This window comes from Thunnus albacares, chromosome 13 (genome assembly GCF_914725855.1).
Source record: "Thunnus albacares chromosome 13, fThuAlb1.1, whole genome shotgun sequence".
NCBI lineage: Eukaryota > Metazoa > Chordata > Actinopteri > Scombriformes > Scombridae > Thunnus > Thunnus albacares.
Window position 1 is genome coordinate 13,693,371 of NC_058118.1, and position 13,394 is coordinate 13,706,764.

The 13,394-nt window shown below is 41.2% G+C and overlaps 1 protein-coding gene across 2 annotated transcripts; it reads right to left on the reverse strand.

Annotated features, from left to right (window-relative positions):
- Positions 1–98: 98 nt before the first annotated feature.
- Positions 99–12,815, reverse strand: slc43a2b (solute carrier family 43 member 2b). 2 transcript variants are annotated; one of them, XM_044370020.1, is made up of 15 exons: positions 12,737–12,815; positions 11,464–11,754; positions 8,546–8,846; positions 8,371–8,426; positions 8,179–8,255; positions 5,832–5,924; positions 5,277–5,410; positions 4,588–4,784; positions 4,302–4,445; positions 4,154–4,171; positions 3,394–3,526; positions 2,626–2,755; positions 2,138–2,211; positions 1,899–2,022; positions 99–1,794 (listed from the first exon to the last, which is right to left on the reverse strand). In XM_044370020.1, exons 2-15 carry the CDS (start codon positions 11,621–11,623, stop codon positions 1,633–1,635), a joined length of 1,803 nt encoding a protein of 600 aa, XP_044225955.1. In that variant the 5' UTR covers positions 11,624–11,754; positions 12,737–12,815; the 3' UTR covers positions 99–1,632. The 2 variants fall into 2 exon arrangements, with proteins under 2 accessions (XP_044225955.1, XP_044225957.1); XM_044370022.1 differs by lacking the exon at positions 4,154–4,171.
- Positions 12,816–13,394: the final 579 nt, after the last annotated feature.

The window sequence follows — 13,394 nt, forward strand, 5'->3', positions numbered from 1 at the left end:
AGTTAAAAAGCTTTCTGTGACCAGGTAACGGTACAGTTACACAGAAACATAAAGCAGCCTCGTAAACAGTGAAAAAAATACATGAACAAGTACAACCGTTCAAACAAATCAACACATCTTTATTAAACACCATGAATTCTTCAATATCCAAACAGGAATGCCTGCATAACAAAACATCTCTACATTATCTTCAGTGATATAAGAAAGAGCTCTATGCGAACAACACAGTATATGATCGGACACACGTGTGGTTGCTGGCATAGTGCAATTTAAATACATCATGAAATTTGTGTAAAACAAAATAAATACATTTATGAAGGTAGGAGGAGGAGCTCAAAAATTAAAGTGGGACTATTTCTCAAGAGAGGCATCAGGAGAGAAGTGCTGAAATGAGCGGGTGTGGGATGTGTGTGAAATTGAAAGGGATTAACAGGGTTTAAAGTGCTGAATTTCTCTCAACAGTAGGTAGATAGACTGAATAAAATATTGACTTTTACACAATGATGATATCTTATGGATAAACTTGGGAGAAGATTACAGTAAGTATCTAAATGTTAAAATAAAAACCCTTGATGTATAAATGGTATTACCATGTAATGCAAAGGGGAGACTGTTAAGCAGAATATGCTGCCTAATCTTCTCTTTCACATGAAGGTATATTCAAAAGGCACATCTGGTAAAGTATAAAAACTAAAGAAAACAGGAAACAAAATAAATATTCTAAACAAACATGGACATTTTCTTTTTACACATACTGCAGTTTGTTTGATGTCTCCTACAGAAGAAAGTAAAAGCCTCAAAAACTCTGCCATACACTACGGTATATTCTATGCTACAGTAGTTTTACACTGTAATAAGCTTCCTAAATAAAATAAAAAAATCCAATTAATCATGACAGTCTTTTCTATTCGCCCGAGAAACATCAGCAATATGGCCCTTCTCTCCTCCCCGTCACTCATTAATGCCATTTAGTCCACACTTACCTTACACCATTTGTCAGAAAATCCAGCTGATGGATACATAGGTAGCACCATGTAATGGGATTCAAAATAAGGATGATTTAAAGTCAACACATTAAACACACAACAAAAAAACTCATAATAATGGACTCACTTGTTGTGAGAGTGACTTTTAGCAGTTTTGCTGGTTTCACACTTGGAAATTTGTGGGATAAACAAGCTCTGTTTTCCCATTTTCTGCTCATATGGGGGAATATTAGAGCAGTTTTATGAGCTGCACTAATGTGCCACTCCACAGAGGAGGGAATAAAAAGAGAAGTCAGAGGATTTGGGGGAATGCAGAGGGCTGATGCCTCTTTCCTTTCACAGTCTTTCCTCTCTCTTGTTCTTCTTTTCCCTTCAACGTTTCATTTTCCCCTCAGCGACTGTCCAATGGACTTGTTTCCATGACAACAACAGCATCAGTTTATCTTGGTGGGATTTTAGGAAAAAAAATGGATGTGGCAGTCTGTTTTGTATGTGTGTGCTGAATGTTACATGTTAAAATGTGATATTTAAGATTTCAGTTGTCCTCATGTGTGCTTGTGTATGCGTGTATCACTGCATTTGCCAATGTTTCTCAGTAAGGAATCTTTCTTTCGTTCTCTGTTTCGTTTCTCTGCATCACTTCTCTCTAGACAAAGGCCTCAGGGATGTCGCAGCCGTTGATTTTGATGTAGATCTTAGCGTTGTTTTCATTCTGCTGTTGCTCTTTGTAGAGCATCCGTCGGTACCAGACCAGGTAGAGAGGCAGCAAGAAGCCCAGCATACTGACAGCGAGGAGTCCGATATTGACCTGGAGGACAAAACCAGAATTAGCCATGCTTGAGGGTTTAATTTGTGTGTCTGTGTGTATTTTTGAGTGTGTGTGTGTGTGTGTGTGTGTGTGTGTATACATACCCAGAGTGGGTCTCCCTTGAGGGGTCCCATCATAGCCAGAAACAGGGGTTGCTGCAGTAGAGAAAATACAGCACTGACCAGAGACTGCATGCCTGTTAAACTGCCAAACTGGGAGGAGGGATACCTGGAGAAACAGAAGACTTAGATTTAGTCTTTCAGTTTGAACCTGCATCCACATACAGAGGACCAAGATGGTGTCAATGTGTGTGTTGTGAGTTTCGAGGTACAATAAAACTTACACGGCAGCATAGAGACCACCGACAGCAGAGTGGATGAATCCTCTCACCACAGTGTGTAGGACAAATGACACAATCTGAGGAACGATAGAGCAGAGTAGATCCATACAAATCAAACAACCGTAAACAGATGTTGGTAAAGAATTAAAAAGAATAAAATGTACAAATAAGGTAATAATTTCTCCAACATGACAAACAGAAAAGCAGTAAAGGTCTTTATCCTGATCTCACAAAGGTGCAGGTGGAAGTACATGTCGTGTTTCATTCTACCACTACATTTGGGAAAGTTGATACTGCAATTACACACAGAGATGATGTTAATCATGTTGGCTTTTACGTAACTGGCAGTCAGCAGCCCGTAAAAAGAGGCTAATCAGTAACTTTTTAAGACAAAAAAAACAGCATAAAGACCCACTGATGACTTTGCTAGCAAATCATGTGTTTCCCTCAAGTACAAGAAGGCCTGTGTGTATCTGAAGTTGACCACTCACCTGCACAGGAAGATTGGGCACAAGGCAAGTGATCCCAAATCCCACTAAAAGGAGGTTTGTGAGGACAAATGCTCGCAGGGCATTGGTCACCTTCTGGATCTTTTTGTCTCTCTTCTTCTTTGGCTCACCCCTAGTGGTTAAAAGCAAAAAGCAGGTCAGATTATCAGGTACTGACATCGCAGCTCTATCTAACAATATAGGCTCATTTCTATTCATCACACTAGCGAGTAAACATTACAGTAATGCCTGTATGGGAAGGGGTTAACCCATAAGAACCCGGACCCATTTCTCCTCAAAGGAAAATTATTGGGAATATAAAACAGACCAAATGGACCACAAGGAGCACATTTCTGAATTTTTTTTTCGAAATTCTACCTCTATAACGATATTTCCCTAACTTGATTTATATCAATTTATTCAAGAAATGTGGTCAGAACAGGTTAAATGTAATACAGGACATCTTATTAAAGCATCAGAATTGTTAAATGGGTTGAAACCTACCTTTAGTAACAAAAAACAAGCTTTTTAAAATTAGCTAATTCTGTCACATTTGCTGACCAGGCACACTGCCATTTTGGAAGTGATGTCATGGGTACACAGATTCACACATTGTCACATGACTGTACCAGGATGTTCAGTAGATGTCACTTAAGGACTTCATGAGTTAAAATCAAGGATAAAGCTGTCTAAGGAATTTTCCAGAACATTGAAAGGGTTGGTGACACCTGTGTCACCATGAGTTCTTATGGGTTAAGTAACTTGACTCACTTGCTGCAGGGATCCTTTGTGTCCTCTCCTTCATCACAGTCCTTCAACTTCCAGTCCATGATCTGACCAATCACGGGAGTGGTCATCAGGCAAAGCATCTGTAGCACACCGAAGATGGAGGTGTACAGGCCCACTGAGAGAGGGATCAGAAAGAGGACGTCAAGGTGGTAAAAAAGACAAGAATATTAGAAATTGAGAAAAAAATAAGAAGAGGGTTGGGGGTTTACATGGAAGGATGGAGGGATGACAGCAATGGACAGTTCAAGACCTTTCTACCTGGTTAATGACTATGATGGTACAGTTAATTATTAGTCCTAGTGGGAAGTAAAGCCATATTGAGTGAAACAACAGTGGATACAGAAAAAAATGGCTGAGTCAATATGATGCCATTGAGAGGACATTTATGGCCAGGTAAGTAATGATAAATGAAATGTGAAACTACTCATGTGATGTGTACTCTTTGCTGATGCTGAGGGGCAAAGTTAGTTAATGAGTAAAACAAATTGTGGACTTGCGGCTTCAGTTTAAAGCTGAATGACAGCTGAAGGACTGAGGTATTGACATGGACAACAGTCAAGGTGAAATCATGAAATAACACTAGCTACAAAAAAAAGCTAGAGATTAGAGGTAGTGGATGTATTAGATTATGATGGAAAACCCATACAAGGCTAGAGGTTAAATTCTAGTTGTTGTCAGCTTGAAAGTTAACAGTCTAATGCTTCACTAATCTATTGATACAACTATAGGGTTTCAGTCTTACCAAGTTCCATTCTCTCCACTGAAAATTCAATTAAAATCAAGTAAGTTCATGAATCCAAATTAAATTAATCCAAAAATTAAACACGAAAAGTTTTCATGTTCTACACACAGACAGAAACATACTCAGAACCAAATTCAGCGGCACAGACCTTTGTTGAGGTCTCCATCACTGAGCGACTCCAGGACGCTGTTCATGGCCCCCATGTAGAACAAGAGACGCAGCTGAGTGACAGACATGGTCACCAGACTGAGTATGAAGATGGTGCTGCTGATAGTTTTCAAGAACGACTGGGCTGCAGAGAAGAACAGAAAAGAGAGAGCTAAATGATGTGTCTGTGTGCGTTAGAGTGAGAAGCAGAAAAAGAAGGGGGTCATCCTCTACTAACATCCTGACTATGAATTCACATTTAGAGCTTTTGAATGTTACATTCTTACACTCTTCTTGTGACTTGCAGTCCATTTCCAGGTCCATGGTGGATAGGCAGAGTTTGTGGCCGTCCTTAGTGGCTAGCTCCTTCTGCTTCAGGCTGTTGCCCACACTGAGGCGACGGCCCACTGTGGTCACTTGGCGGTAGAACTGCTTCCCTGTGATTTTGTGGTCAAAGCCCAGCCAGTTGAACTTAATCTTCACACTGAGAAAGCAGAGGAGGGGAGCGGGATGAAATTTGGTTGACATTTCTATGGTTGTGTTTGCCATTCATGCTAAAAAAGGAAGATTATGACTTCCTCTGGTGGTAATGTTCAGATCCTACAAGTCCTACACTTATCAGTCTGGCAGAAACATTATCTGCTGAACAAGCAAGTCGAAACCATCATTTTAATTAATAAGGATTTACAACAGGGAATAGTTTTTTTGCAAGCACAATCATCAGCAGGCAGACTTTGACCTGGAATTTCACCTAGCATTACACTGTGCATTTTTTATATTACATAACAATGTCTGTGGGGATGACTACCTCATGTACTTTGGAACGTACAAGTGACTGCTATTACTTCATTAGTACAAATACTAATACCAAAACTTATTTTCAACTTCATTATCATCAGTGAGCATATATTTGTACATGTGGGACTTTTGCTGTGCATGGTATCTGTTTGTCACTGTGTGTATCTGTGGTACTGACGTGTAGTCCATGTCATCTGGTCCTGGGAACGGTTCCAGTGGCCAGTTGAAGAAGCAGTTTACGAAGACCAGTACAGCACACGCAGCCCACACCACCAGAATAGTGATGAAAGGTACGCCAAAGTCGTAGATCACCTGTGCACAAAACAGTATGACAAATAAATACAAAATACAAAAAACAGATATAAATCAAAAGAGTGAATAACCCTGCCAAGGCTGCACAATCCTCTGAATTTGTTGATTAATAATAGAAAACGTTTTAGATCTGCATCAAAATACACTTTGGCAGCCATGATGTTTGGAAAAGACCTAAATGATGGATTGTGCAACACTTTAAGTTACTCACTGGTGGCAATTTAAAATGATCATGTTGCTGTAATGCTATGTAGAGGCCTACAAAGGTTTGCAAGGCTGAATATGGTTGCAATTGCACTTTGAATTCAAGATTACTATGGTAGATGAAAGAAATTGTAGGCATGGAAGATTACATCATGAGAGGAGAAAAAGCTTTTTTGTTGTTTGATGTGTATGTGCAGAGGGATTCTCTGTTTGTTACCTTGACACCAGGGAAGGTTACAGCAGAGGAGGCATAGGAGCCAATCATCAGGGCAATGAAGGTGGAACGGAGGTCTCCAAACATGTTAGGCAGCTATAGAGAAAGAGGGACAGATAGAGCAGTTAGCCTTTGAGTTAATCACATCATTGCAACCTGCTTCAAGTGTAGCTTTTTTAAGCTTTAAAGTTAAGTTTCTTGTGCTAACCTGCATTTTTACAAATATAACAAGATTCTGTATATACTCATTGTAAATGTAAGTATAAAGGTTAAACCATCCACTGCCCAGATCATGGTGATCTCAGCTGCACTGCAGTTGCTCTATGCTTGAGGCTGAGGACAGATTGGGGACACTATGAGGATGGTGCCCACTGACAGTGGGGTCAGAGTGGACAGTGTGAACCAATTAGCGAGCAGACATGCCTCTCCAGACAGAACATCAGAGAAAATGAAACACAACAAAGTGACTTGGTACACCAGTAAAAGCAATATCAAACAGCATCACGTAACATACACACAGCTGTCCAACACACCACACAAACGCAGCGCCAACAAATTCCTATAGAAGAGGGGGGGGGGGGTTGACTGAGGTGAGGTGGCATTCAAGGACAAAAGAGATGCACGGAAGACAGAGGATGGGGATAGTTCATTTTCTACCTCTTTTACATACTTTACCCCCCTTTGAGAAAAGAGAAAAGAGAGTTGGGAGAGAAAACAGGAGACAGTGGGTGGCAAAACATCCAAATACAAAGGCATTCACAAGCTGTTCTTTTTTCAAGAGACTGAACAACAACAAGCACATTCAATTACATAAGACTGGGGAAGCAGAGGAAGAGGTATGTGCTTGTGTTTGTCTGTGTTTAATAAATTGAGAAAGTATGCACCCAATTTACAGTATTTCCCAACAATATCTTTAGGAGTATTTGGAAAACTGTTCCAATAGATGATTAAACATTACAGATTAATTAACAGCTGCTGGATGAACCTGAAGTGTAAAGGTGGCCTGACAACTGACATTGGTAGGGAGCTAGTGGTGGCCACTGAGTATTACCCAACACCCCTCAGCTTAGAGTAAATGCCTGTAGGTCTGAGGTGGAGTCATGATCAAGGAATCAAGATCAAGGAGCACCATAGAGTCTAATGATTAACCCAGCACCAAGGCTTTTAAGTATAGTATATCAGGTTGTGAAGGAGATGGGGTGGGGGGTGGGGGGGATTTAAGGGGAAAAACATGGTTTAATGCACAAACTTATAGGCCTGAAGCCTATAAGAAAAGAACAAACAGAGCCCTAAATCGTGATTTTATTACATCATTCAGGCCAGTGGCAGCAACTGATGAGAGATTTAGGAAGATGCAAGATAGGAGATGTGGTAACAGCCTGTGGTGGAATAGAAAAGGGGCATTTTATTGGAAGATTTAGTGGAGCAGAGCCCCTCTCTCCCTTCTCTAGTGAACAGCATCACCATGGTACAGCCCTAGGCTCCTGTGTGATTCACCGTAGGCTCAGTTGATGACAAAGGGAGGGGATAGGAGGATGAAGAACAGCAGGGAAAGAATGCAGAGGAATGGTGAGGGGTTGACCCTGTGAACTCTGTGAATCCTAAAGAGCATCGGTTGTCTCTGTGTCTGTGTGTAGTTCTGCACAATCTTAATCCTAAAGGGCCAGTTATGAAAGAAAAAGAATGGGAGAATGATGGTGAGGTTTTCATGATAATGCGTCTGTTTGTTGTTTTTTCTTATTAGCTTGACACACATTGTGAAGCTGCAAATTAGAGCTGTAGCTCTTCTCTGCTGCCTCATTTCTCCCTTTTTTAGAGGATGCATTGCTTGAGAACATTAGTTTCCAAGTATTAATTCATGTAACTAGCGTCTATTTCTGTATTTACATTAAGTACATATTTATGTGTGAGAGAGAAAGACAGAGAGATGAGCAAAAGCCCAACAGTCGCTGTGATGTTCGCGCCGAAGCACAATAATAGAAGCAGTGGAAAGTGATAATGAACCGTTACTTTCTCTCTCTTCTCTTTCCAATCTTCCCCCTCCACTATCCAAAGCTGAGCCCTGTTGTCCGCAGGAACACAGAGTGCAATGTAAGAACCAAAAAAAAAAAAAAAAAAAAAAAAAAAAAAAAACAAAACCAACACAGAACAGGAGACAGGGTGGAATGCCAGACAAGAGGAGGGAGGGAAAGAGGGTGAGCAGGAGGGTGAGTCAGAAAACTATTATAACGGTGAGACAAAAGACCTACGAAGATAGAAATTATACATCTGGACAAACATTACGCAGGGCAGGTGCAACGGCTCTGCAGCGGGAACATTACAAAGCACACACAACCACGCACGCACTTACTGTGAGAGAGGTGAAGGTCATGCACATGCCCCCGAAGCCGTTGAAAGTCAGGGCAATAAAGATAAGGACAGAGAGTTCTGCAAATGACACAGATGTTAGATTGTGAAGTCTGTCAACAATCAAACTACTGTAGACTGTTCCAAATATGGTGCAAGAAGGTTTACATGAGTATATATCTTAAAGCGGACTTACCATTTGGTTTGTAGGCTCCATAAGCAATGAGTAGACAGGACAATGCAAAGCATGTGCTGAAAATAGATAATCATGTCAACCACGTCTAATGACAATTTAGTTTTTTTTTAAACTACTTCTTAAAGCATTGTTTCACCAAAAATCCATGTTAAGTCTGGATAATCTTCCTGCTCACCTGCCCAGCAGCCGTAGTTTGCGAGGTCCGTATTTATCCATGACAATCCCCAGTGGCAGGGTGATGGCTGAGAGCAGGAAAGAACCGATCGTGAACGCCAGGTTCAGCATCTCATCCTGTTCCTTACAGACCAGCCAGCCGTTCATCCTCAGGAGCCCATCCGTAGGAACCAGGGGCTTCATCTCCACACCATCTCCCAGACCCACTACACCACCCACACTTTCGTAGTAGTCAGCATACTCATCAGGTGTTGGCTGAGGTTGGGACAGATTGTAGCTGGAGCTGTTACCTGCATGTAATTCTTCATAAAAGAAGAAAGAAAATTGTGCCGTGGGTTTTCTATGCATTTTGGAGTGTTCATGTTTTCACTGTTGGGTTCCCAAGGTGGAATGATGTGAATAATCGTATAACTGTGTAAAGTTGAGTTCAACTGTGTGCTCCTGTTCACTGTTTAGTGTATAGGGATGTTGCAGCTTCTTGTCATTCAGAAATGAAATGAAATGTGAAAGTGGCAGTTCTGCTTATTCACAGGATCGTGATAGAGCAACACATTGTGGCTACTTGTGCAATGAACACGTGCAGAGTTACTGTACGTCTGTGGAAAATCCCCAACTAGAAATAACATTATACTAAAATCAATGGAAGGAAAATAAACTAAATTTCTTCCCTTATAGAGTTTTTATCCATAAAAAGATTAAAATGTCTCAATCTCTCTTTAGAGAAGACATGTGGATTTTATTAGTACACTGATATGCCAGGGATAAAACGTGATAAACCGGCACCGGCAATAAACTTCACATTATCATCAGAACCTGCAAGGAGATAATGTGAAAAGGTACAAAAGTCCAAGAAGAAGTCCAAGTGAGGGGGAGCTCTGATTACTTTGCAGATTCAGCTGATGTTTTCTGGATTATACTGCCTTATGTCAGCCTCACAACGTCTTTGTAGTCACGCGAGGCAAGTATGTGTGTGATATCCCCATGTCAAACACCGTGACGCGCTTCATAACAATGTGCCAAAGCCTTCCTAAAGAAACCAGATCATAACACACCGTGGAGCAAAGCTGAAGGGAGCAGCTGGTTGACAAAGTGTAAGAGCCTGCACATAATATGCGGCGTGTTCACGGTATGTTTTGCAAGAAGATTTGATTGAGTGGGTGAGAAATGTGTGGGTGTCTGTGAATTTCAACAGTGCTAGCATGTTTTACAAAAATGAGAAAGCAGGAGGTGCTTTCATTCAGTTTCCTAATATTCTGTGTAGTTACACACAAAATAATGTTCAATAAAGAGAAATGTATAAAAATTCTTCAGTATGTGTTTTGTTTAACTGTTCTGAAAAATAACTGAAAACTTTCACACTCACGTACTCAATACACAATTTCAATGGAGACCTGTTACCAAAGACCTACCCATATAAAATCAAGCTTGAACCATCTCCAAAAGCCAAATCGACACTGCACCATCATCATCTTTCATCACTTTGCTATCAGTCCTTTGCTCCCTCCCTGTCCTTTATCAACGGACTTTAAACTTCCATATTACCAGTAATAAAACCCTGCTGTGGATTTCTCTGTCCCTCTATCACGTCACATGCCTAAAAAGAGCTGAGCTGGTGTTGCCGTCCTTTCGCTGTTATGTAATCAGAATAAGATAAGGCGGCTGTATCAGAGCTCCAGGAAGTTACCTACAGTCATGGATGCTCAATAGTTACCGCAGTGCTGAGGGCAAACACCTTGCTGGAAAACCGCATCAAAGCTGCAACATTTTTATGACCCCATAAAATGTTGTGCGGTTTAGCAAGTCAAGGCTTGTGCTGCAGAGTGATGCTTAAGATCAAACGAACTGTCAGACAAAATTGCATCACCTGCTTTTGGATGGGGTTGGAGGATTCTGTAAATAGACATTAATAGGAGGACGGTGCCAGACACTCAGAGTTGGATCTACATCTTCCTCCATATCACCTGTCAGATAAATCAATTATCTAAACTCCCAAGGAGACAGGGCAGCTTCTAATGAGAGAGAAAAACTGAATCCAGCCAATAGTCTAGTGTCTGTGGGATCAGCAGTGCTCACCCCAGTCAGGACATAAGGCATGACAAAGTGTAACCCTAGGTCCAAAGGATAAGTCTGGCCTGATACCTCTCTCACATTCCCTTTTGCTTCCTCTTCTCTAAAAGACCTAACTCGAGGCATTGTGTGCATCAGTTCAACCTCGTTTGAACTTACAAAACACAAGGCACTTGCCTTGCTTTGGTCAAAGTGTGGGACGAGGAAAAAGAGAGAAGTTGGAAAAATGCAAGCTTGCAGAAACCTCCTTTGTTGTCAAGGACAGTTAATCTATAATTGGTTTATGACTTTTTTTCTCAATCATTCTGCTGCCATGTCTTCACTTTAGCTGTAAGCACTGTAGGTTAAAACACTCTAAAGGGCAAGTAGAATGAGATACTCTGTCAAGTTTATGAGACACTGCAGCCTTTCACTCTTTAACTTTGGGCCACTTTGCTTACCTGCAGACCTGCTCCTTTTCCAATTGAACTGATCTGGTTTAATCTCCTGAGTCCTTAAAAACAGCTCATGACCCATTCACAGAAAAACACACAAAAGAGGACAAAAAAGCTGCAGTGTTGAGTTACATCTCTTGAATAAAACCAGTTCCTTCCTTCACCCTCACTCATGACATTAGTTACTGACTGACAAGGCACCTCTCTTCCCTATTCTTCATTTTAACAGCTCAGTGTTATACTTTTCAAGAGGAAAGGCAGCACATGTCCCAAAATCTACGAGTTCTTTTCCATCAAGGCATATTAGGGCAAAGGTGTGGAGGTATAAAATGGAATGGGTGAGAATTAGGAACTGAAAATGACGACTGTTCGTCCATAATCACTTTGTCAACACAGAAATGTAACAGTTGTGACTTACCTTCCTCATTGCAAAGGTAGGAGTAGAACCCCTCTGACTTGAGCATGATGAGGAGAGATCCCCATCCCAGCAACACAGCAGAGAACAGCAGATTCTCAATGATAGCAGTCACTGCCATCCACCAGCGCCTGGCAAACGCTGTGGCCAGGGTCGGAGGCATGGTTGAGAGAAAGAAGTGAGAGGCAGAGAAAGGTGAAGCCCCAGATGAGAGGAAAGAAAAGAGAGCCAACTGGTAGCACAGAGAGATAGAGATAGAGAGAGCCTCAGGATGAAGGATCACTGATCACTTATCTGTGAAGAGAGAGGCACAAGAGGAAGGGGAGGTTTTATAGTTAGCCTATCACTGAAGTGATCACTGAAGGATAGGAAGGGTCACTTTTGAAAAGATCACGACATAAAAACACTTAACTTTGAACCTAGCTGAAGATAACTGGCTGCACTGTATGAAATAAAGTGAGAATAAATCTGTGAATTACACGTTATGCTCTGTTTGTTTCATAACATTTTTATTAACTGAAAGTTTCCCTTCTATTTAGACACAGAGGAGAAGTAATCGTTATGAAGAACTACACTAACCTATAGTAACAACGAATGGCGAATTATTAACTCTCCTGCCGGTGCAAAGATCATTACATCACTCTGCTTGCTGCTGGGACAAATATCTGACATCACATTATAAGCACTAATAACTGAAGAAGCATCTCATAGTGGCATCACAGAGTCTCTGCTGTTCTGTGGAAAAGGCAAACTGGTCCAAACTGGACTCAAGAGAGAAAAATGGGGCTCTCTCACTGCTCCCTCACCCCAGGGCCCCCACCAACCCCTCTCTCTCTCTCTCTCTGTCCCCTTCTCTCCTGCGCAACCCCTAAATGTCCTCACAGGCCCATCCAACCGCAACTTTTCCTTGCAATTACTGTGGTGCATGCAAAACATAAAGGAGCTGCCAGACAAACAATAAACAAATCAGCTAACAGTCTCTCTCTCTCTCTCTCTCTCTCTCTCTCTCTCTCTCTCTCTCACACACACACACATATTCTGTTTATGCACACAAGCATAATCTGTTCAACCAGTAAGATAAATGTAAGCATATTTGCAGATCTCATAGAAAATAGCTAAGCAAGTGAACTTATCAGAAATAGAGCCTTTTTTCTGTAGCTTTGTCCTTTTTTCATTAAATAAAAACAAAACAAATCTATGCTCATTATCCATTCATTTTCCTTCACTGCAAATTACTGAAATATAACCTGACCAGGTAAATGACAAACTTTCTTACCTCTCCAGGCTGTAAGCAGCACCATCCAGCTTCAAACTTCAAACTCCCTGATGTACTGTGGTTGGCTTTAAGTGACCAGTTATCTATGAAGAGCCAGATTTATATCCTCAGACGGTCCTCAGAGGGCGCCCTCTGTTGACCATTGGCTAACTGATACATACACCTCGGCCAACCAGCACTCAACAACACTGTACAAAGGGTTATCACTATATTTATATAACAGGAGCTTGCAATTTAGGAGTAAATTTGTAGTGCCATAGACGGTATATACTGTGGTGCTGCATTATAGCTGTAAGCCTGTTAGTCTGTGCTAATAAGACTGAAATACTAGTTTGGTTTTAACAGTCATTGTGCAATGGGAAGTCTGAAAGAGCTTGAACTGGGTAAGTGGAAAGGATTAATCAAGCCAAACAAAGTCTAGTTGAAAACATAATGGACTCCTGCAGATAAGGATGTGTCACTATCAACAGTTTAGTCCAAACTGTCTGGATCAATAACAGGAATTGATGGAGAGCAGGAGTCACACCGGAGCGATGACTCCTCTGTTTCAGTTGTTGCGTAAACTGTTTAAAAACAAAATTACTGTTTACTGGGATGTGATCTGCTGAGGCAGGGGCAGACTTTACCATTAGGTAAGGTAGGCAACTGCCTGGGGCCC

Coding starts and splice junctions, on each gene's coding strand:
- slc43a2b (XM_044370020.1), bottom strand. CDS start 11,623: ATGCCTCCGACCCTGGCCACAGCGTTTGCCAGGCGCTGGTGGATGGCA. Junction 8,427..8,545: donor AAACTACGGCTGCTGGGCAG/GTGAGCAGGAAG, acceptor ATCTATTTTCAG/CACATGCTTTGCATTGTCCT. Junction 2,023..2,137: donor GGTGGTCTCTATGCTGCCGT/GTAAGTTTTATT, acceptor CTGTTTCTCCAG/GTATCCCTCCTCCCAGTTTG.